General features: G+C 55.6%; 1 protein-coding gene across 2 annotated transcripts; it reads left to right on the top strand.

Moving 5' to 3' along the window:
- Nucleotides 1-7,484: 7,484 nt before the first annotated feature.
- On the top strand, nucleotides 7,485-16,255 carry EFNA3 (ephrin A3). Of its 2 annotated transcripts, NM_001105429.1 has the most exon segments (5): nucleotides 7,521-7,676; nucleotides 13,795-14,108; nucleotides 14,571-14,636; nucleotides 14,824-14,901; nucleotides 15,116-16,255. In NM_001105429.1, coding segments are annotated over 5 exon segments (717 nt in total). In that variant the 5' UTR covers nucleotides 7,521-7,548; the 3' UTR covers nucleotides 15,247-16,255.
- Nucleotides 16,256-16,898: the final 643 nt, after the last annotated feature.

Below are 16,898 nucleotides of genomic sequence, written 5' to 3'. Positions count from 1 at the left end.
AGGTGGGCAGGCACCACCTTCACCACCTGGGGGCCCAGACCCTTGACACCCCAAGTAGCGGCAGGCTAGCCAAGGGAGACAAGGGCTTGGCCCCTAGGCTATGGTAAGCTGTGACCAGGCCACAGTCCCTTCTGCCCCAGCTCCCCATAGATGTGGGGGTTATAGCCACCACTCCCCACCAAGATCTCAGGCCCCCTCCCCCAGCCTGTTCTTCTTCTGTCTGTGGAGGAGCAGGCCAGCTCAGACCTGTCTGCTGGCTCTCTCCCACTGGAAGCAGATCCTTTCCAGGGGACACGAGAGGGCTGGGGAATGCTAGGGCCTACTAGGAGGCCCTAGGTACTCCACCCTTGCCCTCTGCAGCTCTCTCCAGCCTGGATTCTCCCCACCCACTATGGGATGCCACTTCTCTGGGTTTTGCCCAGACATAGCCATCTTTGCCAGGGAAATGCTCAACCAGTAGGTAGAGGGTAGAGGCTAGAGCTATGGCAGTGGGGACTGGCCTGGGGATGGGTGGGGTGAGGAGACTGCAATGCTCCTCTGAGACTCTATCCCAGTTCCTTCTGTCCCCTTGCAGCCGCTTTCTAGAAAGCTCAATTTTGGTGGCAGGAAAGAGGAGACTGGATTGAAGGAGAGATTTAGGGGCTAAAGAGAGGCTCTGGGGTCTGAGGAAAAGGTCAAGGACCTCTCTTTTCACACTCTCAAGGATGTGAATGTCTCTTTGGCTGTAACTTCTACTCCGCCTCATTCTATCTGAGCTTTTCCTATCCCATCACTATTCCCCAAGTCCAAGGTCACCTCTCCCACTATGATGGCTATTAGAGAAGTTTGGAAATGGCTGGGAAGAAAGATGAAAAAAAGAGTCTGGAGCTAGTCTAGGTTGGCAGACCTCAGGATAATAATAATGATGCGGTCTCCATCAATCAAGCACCTTGTGGGTCCTAAATTATGTGTCCAATGCTTCCCAGGCACGGATCTTTATCCTCATAACAACCAGCTCTTCAAGGAAGGGTATTATTATCCCCAGTTTACAGATAAGGAAACAGTCTCAGAGAACTAAGGTGACCAGCACAGCCTGTGAATGGTGGAAATGGAATTTGAACCCAATCCCATCCTGTTAACTGCCAAGCCCAACTGCCTCCCTCTCAGCTTTTCTAGAAAGAAGCACATTCAGAGGACATACTCAAACCTCCAGTGTAACACCCCAGAGATGCCTTTCCACTTCAGGGTTCTTACTTGCTGGACTCATCTGAGGGGTCAGGGCATAACTAGCATCAGAGGTTATGATGCTCTGACCCCGCCCATCAAGCCCTGAATCCTAGCTTCCTGGGTCCTGTGCACCAAGTTCCCCACTCTCAGTCATGCGTGTTGTTCCACGTCAACTCAAGGGCATTAGAGAACCATGTAGCCATGCTGACGCACACATCACACTTGGAAGTCACAAGACACATGCATCACCCTCCTTGCTGGCACCCAGGGTCCCATGTTAGGACCATGCCAACAGGCTGCCCGCACCAGGACACACACATGGGCCCTAAGCAAGGTGTGGAACCTGTGAATATTTCATGTCTGGAGCCGGCGGCTGCCTCTCCTGCTCACACGCGTGCCCCATCCTCCCTCTTACAGGCTCCTTGTTTGTTTGTTTAATGAATTATTTATCCACGGCCCCCCTTTCCTCCTGGCCTCCCCCTCCCCCAGGCCCTAGCCTCCATGATTTATTGAACATAGCTCGGCTCTGTGGTTGCCACCCGGTGTCCCAGGAGCCGCCTTGGGCCACACAGCCTGAGTACTCCCTCTGCCCCCGACCTGTTCAGCTCCCTGCTTCCTTGGCCCCAGGGGGCAGGGGGGTGCACGGCGTGAGGCACCACGTTCAGAGAACTCCCAGGGGCCTGAGCTCAGTGCCCCTGGAGAGAACATGGCAGTCAGCAGTGTACGGGCAAGCTGAGGGCAGAGGGAAATGTAGGCAGAGCCTGCAGAAGAGGAGAAGGCAGCCCAAGGCCCTAGAGAGAGAGGATCAGCCCCATGGAGAGAACCTCGGCTTTCACAGAGGCCCTCAGCCAACAGAGAGGTGGCAGTCATGGCCCAGGCCTTAGAGCATTTCAAACTGTGGACTGTAACCCATTAGGGGTGATACAATCAAGAAATCAATTTTCTGGGGCTGAACGAGCTTCATATTTTTGTTTTTTAAAGAGTAGAACAGAAGAAAAATATCAGAGTGCAGCCTCTGTAATAAGGCTAAGTATTGTTTCACGAAACTTGTTGTTTCAATTACATGTGAATGTGTGTGTGTTTGCTGTATGGCAAATGCAAACTATACATCTTATTGTGGGTCACAGGAAAGATTTGAGTCACAGTTATAAACAGAGGCCCTACGCCCCATTGATGGAGGCCTGGGTTCGTCAATGACCCAGATGTCACATAAAGAGGCATAAGCTTCAGATCAGATCCCAGCTTGTAGACAGTGGCCCAGATCTTATACACAGAGACCCCATCCCTAGAGAAGCCCAGACCCCATGAATAGAGGCCTATCAACAGGCCTAAGAATGAAAGCTGGAAGCACATATCCTATATTCAGAACTGCCACATTATGGATGTGCTGTTTGTTCTTGGCACAAAGGAGCCCTGCAATGAGTAGTAGAGACGATCAGTCCAAGCTCCCTCACTAAGATGGGGAGACACATGGGGCCACTTCCCACTGAGAGGAGCGGCACCTTTGTTTTTGCACAAAGGTACCACTTGCCAAGAGATGCACCCTAAGGACTGGGTCTGCAGAGAGGGGTGGTTTTGCTAATTCACACAAAAACCCAAATCAGCCAGCAGCTGATTTAGAGGCCTAGATAGAGAGGGCACCAGATCCCATGGTCAGAGGCCTAGGCTCTTTAAAGAGTGTCTCAGAACTTAAAAGCCAGAGGTTTAGACCCCATAGAGAGAGCTGCTTAAATCCAGAAGAGAGGGCTCCAAATTCTAGAGAAGAGAGCTCAGTTATTATTGGGGGGCTGGGAGGGAGTGTGCTAGATTCTAAAGAGGAGTATCTGAGCCCTACAGAAAAGAGCCCAAATCCTTAAGTGGGACCCAGATTCTATAAACAGGGCTTCTAAAATGGAATTTAAAGTCCTAGGCCAAACCAGCAAGCTCCCACTCCCTATGAATACGGGCAGCCTCTCTGCCAACTGTGGGACCTACAGAGAGAGGCTTCTTCTGCAGAATAGGAATGTGGGTAGGCGGGGAGGAGGCTGCGATGCGTGGCACCTGGAGTAGGCAGGTTAGCATCATTTGGGTGAAACAAATCTCCCTCGGGCTGAGGTGTCTGAGGGGAGAGAGAGCTGTTTGCAATGTCCCCCATTCCCACCTCAAGGGGCCTAATTTATTTTCTGGCTCCTGAGAAGGGAGAGGAGATCTCCTGGGGGTGGAGAAGAGCCCAGGGAGGACACAGACTGCTCTCTCCTGACAGCAGCTAGGCACAGGGCTTTTTCTGGATGGTACTGCCCCTCCCCCAAAACCCAGCATCTGAGGCCAAATTGTGGTCAGGACCCTTGTCCTGCCAACAATAAGCAGATAAAGGGTGCTTGTATGTCCTCTGTCCTACAGTAAGAAGAAAAGCACATCATTCCTCAACCCTGGGCTCAGGTGGTTGGACTGGGTTCTGAGAGTCTGGGCTGAGACCTGGTCCTCCTGATCACTCTTAATCTGAGCCTCCCCAACAAAAGGAGATGAGGGGTAGACAATCCCTAGGTCTGGATTTGAGACCCTTTCCCTCAATCTCTGGGGTTTCCCAGGTGGCGCAGATGGTAAAGAATCTACCTACAATGTGGGAGACCAGGGTTCGATCCCTGGGTCAGGAAGATTCCCTGGAGAGGGATGGCCACCCACTCTGGTATTCTTGTCTGGAGAATCACATGGACAGAGGAGCCTGGCGGGGGTCGCAGAGAGTCGGACACAACTAAGCGACTAACACTTTCTAGATTCTAGATTTTTCTTTCCCTGAATTTCTAATTCATAGGACGAGAGAGAAGAGGAGAGTGCAGAATTGTGTGTATGTCAGAGGGTGTGCATGGGCTTGTGGGTGTCACGATGTGTGTGTCTAGGTGTGTGCTCCAATGTCTCTGTGTCCTGAATCTCTGTGTTTCTACCGATCTTTAGGTACCTAGTGGTACCTATACTTGTATGTCTCTGAAGGGTCATCTGTGTGTCTATATGGCTGTGTCAAATGCCTGTATTTCAATGTTCTCTGCTTCTGAGTGTCTGTGCCTCTTCTGAATGTGTGGATGTAATGTCTGTGCTTGGGTGTCCCTGTGAGGATAATGACTGTGATGAGAACTGGAGTACAGGGTGCTCTGCCTGTACACCCTCTCCTCAACGTCTGTGAGAGTAGGAGTGAGACTGCCTAGGGACGCCACTGGCTGTGTTGGGAGGGGTCTCTGGTTGAGAGTGAGTGAAGCATCCTTTGTCAGTGTCCCAGGACCGGATGCCATGATCTTCGTTTTCTGAATGTTGAGCTTTAAGCCAACTTTTTCACTCTCTACTTTCACTTTCATCAAGAGGCTTTTGAGTTCCTCTTCACTTTATGCGATAAGGGTGGTGTCATCTGCATATCTGAGGTTACTGATATTTCTCCTGGCAATCTTGATTCCAGCTTGTGCTTCTTCCAGTCCAGCGTTTCTCATGATGTACTCTGCATATAAGTTAAATAAACGGGGTGACAATATACAGCCTTGACGAACTCCTTTTCCTATTTTAAACCAGTCTGTTGTTCCATGTCCAGTTCTAACTGTTGCTTCCTGATCTGCATACAAATTTCTCAAGAGGCAGGTCAGGTGGTCTGGTATTCCCATCTCTTTCAGAATTTTCCACAGTTAATTGTGATCCACACAATCAAAGGCTTTGGCATAGTCAATAAACCAGAAATAGATGTTTTTCTGGAACTCTCTTGCTTTTTCCATGATCCAGCAGATGTTGGCAATTTGATCTCTGGTTCTTCTGCCTTTTCTAAAACCAGCTTGAACATCAGGAAGTTCATGGTTCATGTATTGCTGAAGCCTGGCTTGGAGAGTTTTGAGCATTACTTTACTAGCGTGTGAGATGAGTGCAATTGTGTGGTAGTTTGAGCATTCTTTGGCATTGCCTTTCTTTGGGATGGAATGAAAACTGACCTTTTCCGGTCCTGTGGCCACTGCTGAGTTTTCGAAATTTGCTGGCATATTGGACCTAACAGAAGCAGAAGATATTAAGAAGAGATGGCAAGAATACACAGAACTGTACAAAAAAGATCTTCATGACCCAGATAATCACAATGGTGTGATCACTGACCTAGAGCCAGACATCCTGGAATGTGAAGTCAAGTGGGCCTTAGAAAGCATCACTATGAACAAAGCTAGTGGAGGTGATGGAATTCCAGTTGAGCTCTTTCAAATCCTGAAAGATGATGCTGTGAAAGTGCTGCACTCAATATGCCAGCAAATTTGGAAAACTCAGCAGTGGCCACAGGACTGGAAAAGGTCAGTTTTCATTCCAATCCCAAAGAAAGGCAATGCCAAAGAATGCTCAAACTACCGCACAATTGCACTCATCTCACATGCTAGTAAAGTAATGCTCAAAATTCTCCAAGCCAGGCTTCAGCAATATGTGAACCATGAACTTCCTGATGTTCAAGCTGGTTTTAGAAAAGGCAGAGGAACCAGAGATCAAATTGCCAACATCCGCTGAATCATGGAAAAAGCAAGAGAGTTCCAGAAAAACATCTACTTCTGCTTTATTGACTATGCCAAAGCGTTTGTGTGGATCACAATCAACTGTGGAAAATTCTGAAAGAGATGGGAATACCAGACCACCTGACCTGCCTCTTGAGAAATTTGTATGCAGGTCAGGAAGCAACAGTTAGAACTGGACATGGAACAACAGACTGGTTCCAAATACGAAAAGGAGGCTGTATATTGTCACCCTGTTTATTTAACTTACATGCAGAGTACATCATGAGAAACTCTGGGCTGGAAGAAACACAAGCTGGAATCAAGATTGCCGGGAGAAATATCAATAACCTCAGATATGCAGATGACACCACCCTTATGGCAGAAAGTGAAGAGGAACTAAAAAGCCTCTTCATGAAAGTGAAAGTGGAGAGTGAAAAAGTTGGCTTAAAGCTCAACATTCAGAAAACGAAGATCATGGCATCCAATCCAACCACTTCGTGGGAAATAGATGGGGAAACAGTGGAAACAGTGTCAGACTTTATTTTTGGGGGCTCCAAAACCACTGCAGATGGTGACTGCAGCCATGAAATTAAAAGACGCTTACTCCTTGGAAGGAAAGTTATGACAACCTAGATAGCATATTCAAAAGCAGAGACATTACTTTGCCAATAAAGATTCGTCTAGTCAAGGCTATGGTTTTTCCTGTGGTCATGTATGGATGTGAGAGTTGGACTGTGAAGAAGGCTGAGTGCGGAAGAAGTGATGATTTTGAACTGTGGTGTTGGAGAAGACTCTTGAGAGTCCCTTGGACTGCAAGGAGATCCAACCAGTCCATTCTGAAGGAGACCAGCCCTGGGATTTCTTTGGAAGGAATGATGCTAAAGCTGAAACTCCAGTACTTTGGCCACCTCATGCGAAGAGTTGACTCATTGGAAAAGACTCTGATGCTGGGAGGGATTGGGGGCAGGAGGAGAAGGGGACGACAGAGGATGAGATGGCTGGATGGCATCACTGACTCGATGGATGTGAGTCTGGGTGAACTCCGGGAGTTGGTGATGGACAGGGAGGCCTGGCATGCTGTGATTCATGGGGTCGCAAAGAGTCGGACACGACTGAGCACACGACTGAGCGACTGAACTGAACTGAACTGACTCTCCTCAGTCCCTCCTCTGCCTTGGGCCCTGGACTGCTGAAGGCCCTCCCAGCACCCAGCCTTGACACTCTCCGGCCGAACTCCTCTACACTACCGCCAAGAAAAACAAGCCTCCTGCCCAGCTGGGGGGTTCAGAGCAACATCAGTAAGGTCCTTGGTGGCAGCTAATGGCTTCTCAGCCACCCTCTAGACCCCATCTGGCTCCTCACGCACATGGGAAGAGGGATGTGAAGGGAGTAGAGGACCTGACTGTTCAGAAAGGAGGGAGGTCTAGTTTTACTTATTAAAGGATCTTGGACCCCAAGCTTCTTCTCAAGTCTCCCATCCCAGAAATGAATGTTGACAAGAGATTGAGATCCCTGTCTTGGCCTCCCTAGCCTTCTTATCCAGACTGGGGAGCAAAAGATACGGGACCGGCGGTAGCAAATTAAACCTACGAGGGAGAGGCGAGGAGCGCTCGGGTTGTTCCCGAGGGGGCAGCACGGTTCTCACCTCCCACGCGCCGCGCGCGCTCCGGGCCCGAGCGGGGCGGGGCCTGACGGGAGCGCGCCAGGGGCGGGGCCTTGGGGGCGCGCCCGGGAGGGCGGAGGGAAGGGCTGGGGGCGTGGCCTAAGGCTGGGGGGCTGGCGGCGGCGGCAGCAGGGAGCTGGGAAGCGAGAAGCCGGGAGCGCGGGGCTCAGTCGGGGGGCGGCGGCGGCGGCGGCTCCGGGGATGGCGGCGGCTCCGCTGCTGCTGCTGCTGCTGCTCGTGCCCGTGCCGCTGCTGCCGCTGCTGGCCCAGGGGCCCGGGGGGGCGCTGGGAAACCGGCATGCGGTGTACTGGAACAGCTCCAACCAGCAGTGAGTCGGGGGCCCAGGGAGCCCATGCGTCTCGCGTCAGTGAGAGGGGGAGGCCTGGGAAGTCCTGGGGGAACCTGGGGTAGCAGTCCTGGGAAACCACAGTTGGGGGCTATAAGGCGAGGGAGAGGGGGACACACTCTGTGGGCGTCTATGAAACTCAGCGGGTGTCTGAAAGAGGCTGTTAAGGTAGAGTAACCAGGGCTTGGGCCGAGCGGAGGAGGCTGCTTGGGAACACCCCACCCCACCTTGGCTTCTCTCCACACCCGCCTCTGGAATAGCTTACCCCTCACTCGACAGTTCCCCCATCTTCATCTCCTTCGGCCGGCCTGGGGTTTGGGAGCACCAGCATGCTGGGGATAGGCCGCCGCACTTGGGGAGCCCAGGGATGACCTGTTTTCAGTGGCGAGCGTTTCTAGGGGTTCTGGGCATGACTCCTGCTTTAACAAGTGAGGTCCAAAGCTGAGGCAAGGAGTCCGGACGAGCACCTCCTCAGAAGGAAGGTGAATGGATTGCCCTGGTTGTATAGATAAGCGGGGCTGGAATGAGCTGGGGCTGGGTCGCCAAGTTGCGGGGTTCTGGAGGTGCCGCTTGGATAGGATAGGAACGTGGGGTACCGGCGAAAGGGAGAAAGGCAAGGAGATGTCGGCGTGTCACACACACACCCGGGCTGGGGACAGCGTGTGGCTCCAAGTGTGAGCGGGCGTGCGCGGCTGTCAGTGTGCGTGTGTGTCTGAGTGTGTGATTTGTGTGTCTGCGTCGGCGATCGTCTGGGGGTGGGAGCGGGCGACGGGTCGAGGAGGGGGCTGCGGTCGCTGTCCGCGTGGCCGGCCGCGTCTGGGCTAGGGTAGCTGTCGGCGCCGCTGCGGTCTGGGCGGGTGTCAGGGCGGCCGTATGGTTTCCCGGGGTGTGTGGAGCGGCGGCTGGGTGCCGGCTGCGGGGCCAGTTTCTCATTCTGCTCAGTCCTTGCTGCCCTTGTCTTCTCCTCCCCGCCGAGCCGCTGTGTGTATCACCCCTGCCGCCTCCGTGTGTGTCTGTGTGTTGGGGGGATCCCTGGGGACACGGGGGTCACTGTCACACCTGCCCAGGCGGCGGCGGCGCACTGTCTCTGGCTCCCCATCCCAGGGGGCGACTCGGGAGCAAATGGCGAGGCCCCTCGAGAGGGGACCAGAGGGCCGGGCGGCCGCGACCCCCAACCTCCCGGGGGAGGGGCTGCCGCTCGCGGCTCCTGCTCTTTGTTGTTTGGGGCTCTGCGCCTCCCCCTCTCTCCCTCCTCGCGCCCGGAGTGTCAGACTGGGGGTGGGGATGAGGCAACGACGCCCCCCTCTCGCTTCCCATGGAAACCTCGGGGGTGGGGATACGGCCCCTCCCCCCCCAGCGGGACTCGGAGAACTCCGGGGGCCGCTAGGAGCTGACTCCCCTTCTCTATCTAGCTCGTTCCCTCCCCCAGACTCACACGTCCGCCCCCCGCCCCGCTAGAGTCTGGCAGGGAGTGGAGAGCACGCAGGTGAGGGTCTCCGGGTTCCCCACCACGGTCAGGGCACCCTCACGTTCTTAGGATAAGCCGGAGCCAGGGGATGCGGGAATGGCGGGGATAGGGCTGAAGGGGGGATGTTGTTGATCAGGTTCCCCTCCCCCGCATACACCTGGGCGCAGGTGAAAGCCCTGGGAGGGGGTGGGGGAGCCCAGGTTCCGAGAGCCTCCTTTCTGTCTTCCCTGCTCCTCCGCAGGTCTGGACCAGTAGAGATGGGAGGGGGCGCGTACCGGGCCGGGAGGCCGCCGCCGCCCCCGCCTCGCTTCCTCCGCCTTTGTTGCCGCTGCGCCCGGGCTCCCCGGCTCCCTCACTGCGGCAGCCGCGGCCCCATAAATCGTGAGAGCGACGTGCTCCGGAGCCGGGAGTGGAGAGGGCCAGGGAGCTGGGGGCGGGGCCGGGCCGAGCCACAGGCTCCCGTGTCCCCTCCCCCCGGTCACGTGAGCTGGGCTCCTGGCTCCCACCCCCCCCCATCACGTGCCAAGGGTCTCTGCCCCCTGGGGTCACGTGAAGAGGGTCTTGCGACCCCGCCTCCTGGGGGTCACGTGGGAGGGTACTGGTGGGACACGTGCGGTGGCCTCTTTGACAGACCTGGGGGCAGTACCCTGCACAGCGACCGTGATCTTGCCCCTATCCCGCACTCAGTCCCTCCGTTTGGTCCTCTGGAATAGAGGAAACCTGTTCCCAGTCTGGCCCAGAAACCGAGCATGGGGGAACCTTACTGGAAGAAAGCATGAGAGTGTGAGGTCGAGGGGTCCCATGAGCCCGGAACTGAATGGCGGGGGGCGGGACCGGCCAGTGGCCAAATGGAAGCGCCCAGGTCTGTGCTTCATTTCTTTGCAGAACTGTCCAAGGGTGCTGGCATTCGCCCCAATCTCAAAAAGCGTCAGAATATCTTTCTCTAGCTGTCTCCCTACCTGTCTCTTTATCTCTTAAATGTTTCTGTTGCTTATCTTTCATTCATACATTCATTCAACAAATATTTATTGAGGCTCTACTACGTCCCTGTTTGGTCTTCCTCTCTCTTTTCTTCCTGTCACCGAGTCTCTGCCCTGAACCGGTTCCCTGTCCCTGATACTCTCTCCTTTGCGTCCCTGTCTCCGTCTTTGCTGTCTGTGGGCCTCTCTGGAGCGGCCTCTATGGCTCTCCCTTTCTCCAAGCCTCTCTCCCGTCTCATTCTAACATCTCTTTCTCGGTTTCTGGATTCCTCTCTTTCTCACTGCCTCACTCCCTTTCACCTCTCGGTGAATCCAGTCTCCTGTTCATCCCCCCTCTCGGTGTGCGTCTCCCTCTCACTCCATTTCTGTGTGTCTCGCTTTCGGCGGGTCTCTCGCGCTTCTCCGCCGCTGCAGATCAATAAACCTTCGCCGCCGCCGCCGCCGCCGCTGTCGCAGGGAGGAGGGGCGGGGATGTGGGGCGCGCTGATTTTCTCCCACCCTACGCCGGCCGGAGAAGCCCGGAGCCGAATCCCGAGCTGGCGAGACCCAGTCCGGTGGGGCGCGGAGGCACAGGGCGCCGGAGGGGTGCGGGGGTGTCAGCGTGCACGCGCCGCCCCGCGAGCGTTCTCGCCAACCACCCATCCCAGCCCGGGCGCGCGGACCCCACGCCGCGCACACGTGGTCCGGCTTCGCCTGCTGGGGTGAGTGGCGCGCAGCCTCGGGGGCGCGCGCTAGAGGGAAGGAGAACAGGGGTCCGGTGTCTTTTTCCCTCCTCCACTTCCGTAGCTCTGCATCTTGGCGTTTAGAGGTGGGGGGCAGGGATTTAACAAGTTCAGGATCTCTTGGGATCCTTTCCTTACTCCCTGGTCTTGTTAGACACCCTGTTTACCAGCCCCTAATTGCCCCGGGGGGAGAGGTTTGCTCCTTCCCGGTTACCCCGCCGCCCAGCCCACGAGGCTCGGGCAGACAGGGCATTGAAGGAGTGAAAGAGAGGGGTCGGAATGTGCACCGGGGGCGGCGAAAGCCGGGGTGAGGGGGCACCCCTCCAGGTGAGGTGTGTTGACCCTCGCCTTTCTGCGAGGGAAGTGGGAGGCTAGTAGGAGATGAAGTGAGGAAGAGTAGAGAACTGTTTGAAGGGGCAGGCACGTCCCAGTCCCCAGAGCCCAGCCTGCCTTCCTCTCCCGCGGGGGCGGGGTGGGGCGGGGTGTGGCTCGAGGTTAGAGAGGCGCGGCCCTGAAGGAGGGGTTAGCTGTGAAGCTAAGCCGGGGCCTAGCGGCACCTCCCTCTTTACTGCCAAAACTGGGAGGATGACAGATTCAATTAAAGCGCCCAAGCCAAGCAGACACCTCAGATCTCCCAGGAGTTGTGGCTGGGTTTTCCTGGCAGCCAGCCTTTTGCCCCCTGTCCACCACCTACCAACTGGGCAGTCATTCCCCCAGCAGTTCTTTCTCCCACATGCCCAGCAGGGAGGGTAGGGGCGTTTCAGGGGCGATTCATGCCACTCAGCCCAGAGTGTGTTGCAGGGAAACTACGCAGTGCCCTAGTGAGGCACTGCTTCAGGGCTGGAAACCCAGTGAGGCTCAAGGACAGAGGCCTCGAGTGCTGTGCAGCTGCTCCAGGTCTGGCACTGGGGGCCCCCTCCTCAAAGCCTGTGGGCGAGGAACAGTAGACTTTGAGCTTGTGGATAGAGAGGTAAAGCTGGGGTGGCAGCTGGGAGCTAGGCCTGGTCTAACCCGTTTTCCTGCTCCCAGTGCCCCAGGCCGAGACTCCTGCCCACCTGGGTGCCAGGGCCAGGGAGGAGCCAGAGTGACCCATCACTCCCATGGGAACCGAGTAGGGCTGGTGGCATTCTTGATGACTCAAGGAGGCTGAGCCCGTTCTTACTGGAGTGCCTAAACACCAGCTCTTACCTGTCTTCCTTACTGCTAGGCTTGAAAGGGAGTGTTTGGGGAGGGGGTGGCACAGGCAAGGCCAAGGATGTAAGGTGAGGTGAGGAGGGACCCTCAAGGCCCCACCCCATCCAAAGGCCTCCAAGCTCACTTCACTAATGGATCTAATTACTGTTTGTGGAACTGGGAGGTGCCTGGTGACAAGGGGAGCGAGTCCTTCCCCTCAGGGAGTTCCCAAGAACCAGAGACCCCAGTGGTTTGACATTTTGCCAAGTATCCCATGCCTTCCTGTGTCCACTATACGCCCTTCTCACTGCCAAGATGTGTGCATTCCTACGAAAAGAAAATTAGGGGAAACTCCTGCCTACTTCTCTGAGTTTCTTTCTCCATTCAGATGTTTCTCCCATCCCCACACCACTCAATACCACCATCGAGAGAGCATTAAGACCAACACTTTGATGATAACTAGCAAGGCAGGTGGGGATTACAAGGGACCCAGCATCTGCTTCTCTGCCCATAGAAGGATCAGGGAAGTAAGAGGCACAGCCATCTTGTCTGGGCACTATGCCCACTACTTTGTTCAGCATCATTAAGGGGGAGTTAGTGTCAGGTTGAGGAGAGAGGGGTATAGAGATACCAGTTTTGGCATGACACCACATGGAGCCTTTGTGTTGAGTCCCTTAGCTCCCTAATCTGTTGTGTCACATTGGCATATGTGTTAGTCGCTCAGTCGTGTTGGACTTTTTGCAACCTATAGACTGTAGCCTACCAGGCTCCTCTGTTCATGGAATTCTCCAGGCAAGAATACTGAACTGGGTAGCCAGTCCCTTCTCCAGGGGATCTTCCCAACCCAGGGATCAAACCTGGCTCTCCTACACTGTAGGCAGATTTTTTTACCATCTGAGCCACCAGGGAAGTCCTGGTGTGTCACATTATTGGAGACCTAATTGTCCATACCCTCAGGGTGGAGGTCAGTGAGACTCAAGGTACAGAGACCAGTCATACTGTAGAGAGAGCATGTGCCAGTGTGTGTGTCTGTATAGGAAGGGCAGAGAAAGAGCTGAAGATTGCTGGGTCAACCAATACTGGCATGCCAGTCCGGCACACATATCACCTAGTTTTTCTATGTGTACGCTGCCTGTGAGTGGGCGGTGGACATATTTGTGTGTGTGCCACAGAACTTGTGCATGTATATGCATGAAGCCTGCATACATATGTCTGTGAGGGCAGGTCTTGTCGGACTCGCCATGGGGGTGGACTGGCAGCATCAGGAAAGCATGCTGGGAGAGGCGATGGAGGGTGCACATCCCTCCAAGGGATCCCTCCCACTTTCGCACTTCCATTCCTTCTATCCCTCCTCCCCACTAGTGAATTATGGGGAATGGACGGAGGAAATCCGGGCCTGGGTCTGGGAGTCACAGGGACCTGCGCCGTTTCTGTGGTAACCAAAGCATACGTTCCCTACTTCCCTCCACCCTTCTCCCCCGCCTCCTTTCCTTTGGAGGCCGGCCGGGCTTCCCTGCGTCTCTGCTACCCTCTGGTGGCTACCAGGAGAAGGGCAGAACCAGGAGTGGGCCTGGAAAGATAGTGCGGGGATTGGAGGCACTAGGGCCCTGGGGATAGAGAAAGGGACTGAGAGGAGAGGAAGCTCAGAAGGAAAGCCTGGAGACTCTAAGGACCCTAGGGAAGGTCTGCGGAGAGGTGAGGTGGAAAGCGGGTTGGCTTTGGGTTTCTTCTCTCTGACCCGCTTCCTTCCCCCACAGCCTGCGGCGAGAGGGCTACACGGTGCAGGTGAACGTGAACGATTATCTGGATATTTACTGCCCGCACTACAACAGCTCAGGGGTGGGCCCCGGGGCGGGGCCAGGGCCCGGAGGCGGGGCGGAGCAGTACGTGCTGTATATGGTGAGCCGGGACGGCTACCGCACCTGCAACGCCAGCCAAGGCTCCAAGCGCTGGGAGTGCAACCGACCGCACGCCCCCCACAGCCCCATCAAGTTCTCGGAGAAGTTCCAGCGCTACAGCGCCTTCTCTCTGGGCTACGAGTTCCACGCCGGCCACGAGTACTACTACATCTGTAAGTGACGGCCTGGAGGCGGGCCGGGGCGGGGCCTAAGTGCCGGGGGGTGGAGTCCCGAGGGGCCGGGGCCCGGCCAGCGCCGCTGGCACTAGGTCTCTGTCGCTCCAAGTGATACCCCGGGATGAGGCGTGGGAGCTGGGGCCCTCAGGGTTCCAGCTCAGGGTCGTGAGGCTAAGAAAAGAGGTCTAGTGGCATTCCCAAAGGTCACAGAGTCACTGTTTCTGTGAGGGGCATTTCGGAGGCGGGACCTCAGGGTTCAGTTTATCGAGGGATAGGACCCCAGGAGCTTCTAGGGCTAACGGCAGAGCCACCACGACCAATGCCCAAAGGGTGGAGGAGGTACTGAAGGACACTGCGCAAGAGGGGCAGTCTGGAGGGAGTGAGGAGAGTTTCTGATCGAGGAGGGCACGGGGTAGAACATCTGGAGAAAAAGGGACTCAGGCCCAGTCTCCTCCCCAGCCACGCCCACCCACAACCTGCACTGGAAGTGTCTGAGGATGAAGGTGTTCGTCTGCTGCGCCTCCAGTGAGTATAATCGGCTCCCAGCCGCGACCCCAATCCTTGGCTCCCCTGCTTTGGGGCTCCCCTGGCTTCCTGGGGGTGGAGGTGGAGGGCACAGGCGAGGGGGACTCGCGCCCCAGCTGTAGCAGGGGGAGGGGATCCTGGCCCTGACTCTCCCCTCCTCTCTCCCCACCCGCACCCCACCCCACAGCATCGCACTCCGGGGAGAAGCCGGTCCCCACTCTCCCCCAGTTCACCATGGGCCCCCATGTGAAGATCAACGTGCTGGGTGAGTCTGCGCAGCGCCCTCTGGTGGCCACTGCTGGAACCGCAGCCCCCTCCCCGGTGCCTGCTCCTCTTGCATGTCTTTCCCCCGGGGGCACCGATCCTTACCACCCCTGTGGTGCTCACGTCCCCCGCTCCACTGCTGCTACCGCTGCCGCGTGTTCCCGCCCCAGCGCGCAGCCCGGCTCTCACCAGTCTGTCTCTTCATCTATCCACAGAAGACTTTGAGGGAGAGAACCCCCAGGTGCCCAAGCTTGAGAAGAGCATCAGCGGTACCAGCCCCAAGCGGGAACATCTGCCCCTGGCGGTGGGCATCGCCTTCTTCCTGATGACACTCTTGGCCTCCTAGCTCTGCCCCCTCCCTTGGAGGGGAGAGATGGGGCGGGGCTGGGACAGAGCAGGGAGCCTTTGGCCTCTCCAGGGAAGCCTAGCCGTGGGGCCTAGACCCCTCCTCTGACGGCTGGAAGTGGGGTCTGCAGCATACATCTGTGCTCACCCCTCCTGTCCCCTCTCCACCAAGTAGGGCACTGTAGTGGACCAGGTACAGGGACAGCCACGGGTCCCAAGTGGCCTTGTGGCTCTGGTAATGTTTGGTACCAAACCCGGGAGCTGTAAAGGGCGGTGCTCAGGACTCCCTGCCCCCTGGTACCTTTCAGTGACCCCTGGTGCCCTCCCCCTTTGTCCCCCCACCCCCGAGAGACAAATGTGCCCCAGAGAGAGCAAATCGAAGTGTGGGAGACACCCCCAGTCACTCTCTTCCAGGGCCAGAACACAGGGAGGGGACTAGATGGGTGAGGGGGTGGCACCACCTGCTGCCCCTCCCCTGTTTACAGCAATAAGCACGTCCTCCTCCCATTCCCACTCCCAGGATTGTGGTTTGGATTGAATCCAAGTTTACAAGCAGACACCACTGCGGGGGGCCGCCGACAGTGGACAAGGGTGACAAGGGGTGGGCATTGGGGTGCCAGGCAGGCATGTACAGACTCTATATATCTATATATAATGTACAGACGGACAGAGTCCCTCCCCCTCCTTAACCCCCTGACCTTCCTTGACTTCCCCCTCCAGCTTCAGATCCTTTCCCCACCAGGTTAGCCCCCCCAACCCCGGGGGACCCCCTGGCCCCTCTTTTGTCTTCTGTGAAGACAGGACCTATGCAACGCACAGACACTTTTGGAGACCGTGAGACAACAATGCCCCCTCCCCTCCAGCCCTGAGCCGGGGCCCAGCTCCCAGGACCTTGCTCTGCCCATCCTCTGTGGTCCCCACCCATCCTCCTGGGCCTTTTTCAAGTGCTTTGGCTGTGACTTTCATACTCTGCTCTTAGTCTAAAAAAAATAAACTGGAGATAAAAATAACTGAGTGTGTGTGATTTCCAGGGGCCATCACTCTTCTGTACACTGGTTAAATAAACCCCACAGGTCACAAGGCCTGGGGAGGAGACAGGACTCTAGGGCCAAAGGGTCAACTGAATATCTTGCTATGTAGCTCATCTCCCCTAAGGAGACACCTCTGTGTGGAGGAGCAATAAAGGCTTCTGAGCAGGGCCTGGATGACTTTGGGCAACACACTCAACCTCTCTGAGCCGCAAGTATCTCATCAGAAAATCTAGTTATAATACATCTCTCACAGGATTGGTGTAAAGATTAAATGGCAGAGGGAATATAAGGCTCAATGATGATGGTTTTCTCCTTTCCTTCCCATTCTATTCTGTAACCAGAAGTTCTTGACTGGGGTCTATGGATTTCAGGGGGTTGTGAAACTAGATAGGAAAAGATTATATCTTTACTTTTACTCACCTGTAACTGAAATTTACCATTCTCCTATGTACGGGCAATAAGCCACAGTAGTTTTAAGAGTGCCTGTGACTTTGTAACCAACAGAAATCACAGATGTGTTCAGAATGTGTTATAGTTTTTGAAGATATTGCAAAATATCATTTACTCTCATCACTACTTTGAAATAACCGTAGTTGTTAGATCTTGTTTTTAATGTGTTAAT

The sequence above is a fragment of the Bos taurus genome, chromosome 3 (genome assembly GCF_002263795.3).
Source record: "Bos taurus isolate L1 Dominette 01449 registration number 42190680 breed Hereford chromosome 3, ARS-UCD2.0, whole genome shotgun sequence".
Taxonomy (NCBI): domain Eukaryota; kingdom Metazoa; phylum Chordata; class Mammalia; order Artiodactyla; family Bovidae; genus Bos; species Bos taurus.
This window is presented reverse-complemented; position numbering and strand designations above follow the sequence as displayed.

Coding starts and splice junctions, on each gene's coding strand:
- EFNA3 (XM_010802927.4), top strand. CDS start 7,549: ATGGCGGCGGCTCCGCTGCTGCTGCTGCTGCTGCTCGTGCCCGTGCCG. Junction 7,677..13,794: donor TGGAACAGCTCCAACCAGCA/GTGAGTCGGGGG, acceptor CTTCCCCCACAG/CCTGCGGCGAGAGGGCTACA. Junction 14,109..14,570: donor CCACGAGTACTACTACATCT/GTAAGTGACGGC, acceptor TCTCCTCCCCAG/CCACGCCCACCCACAACCTG.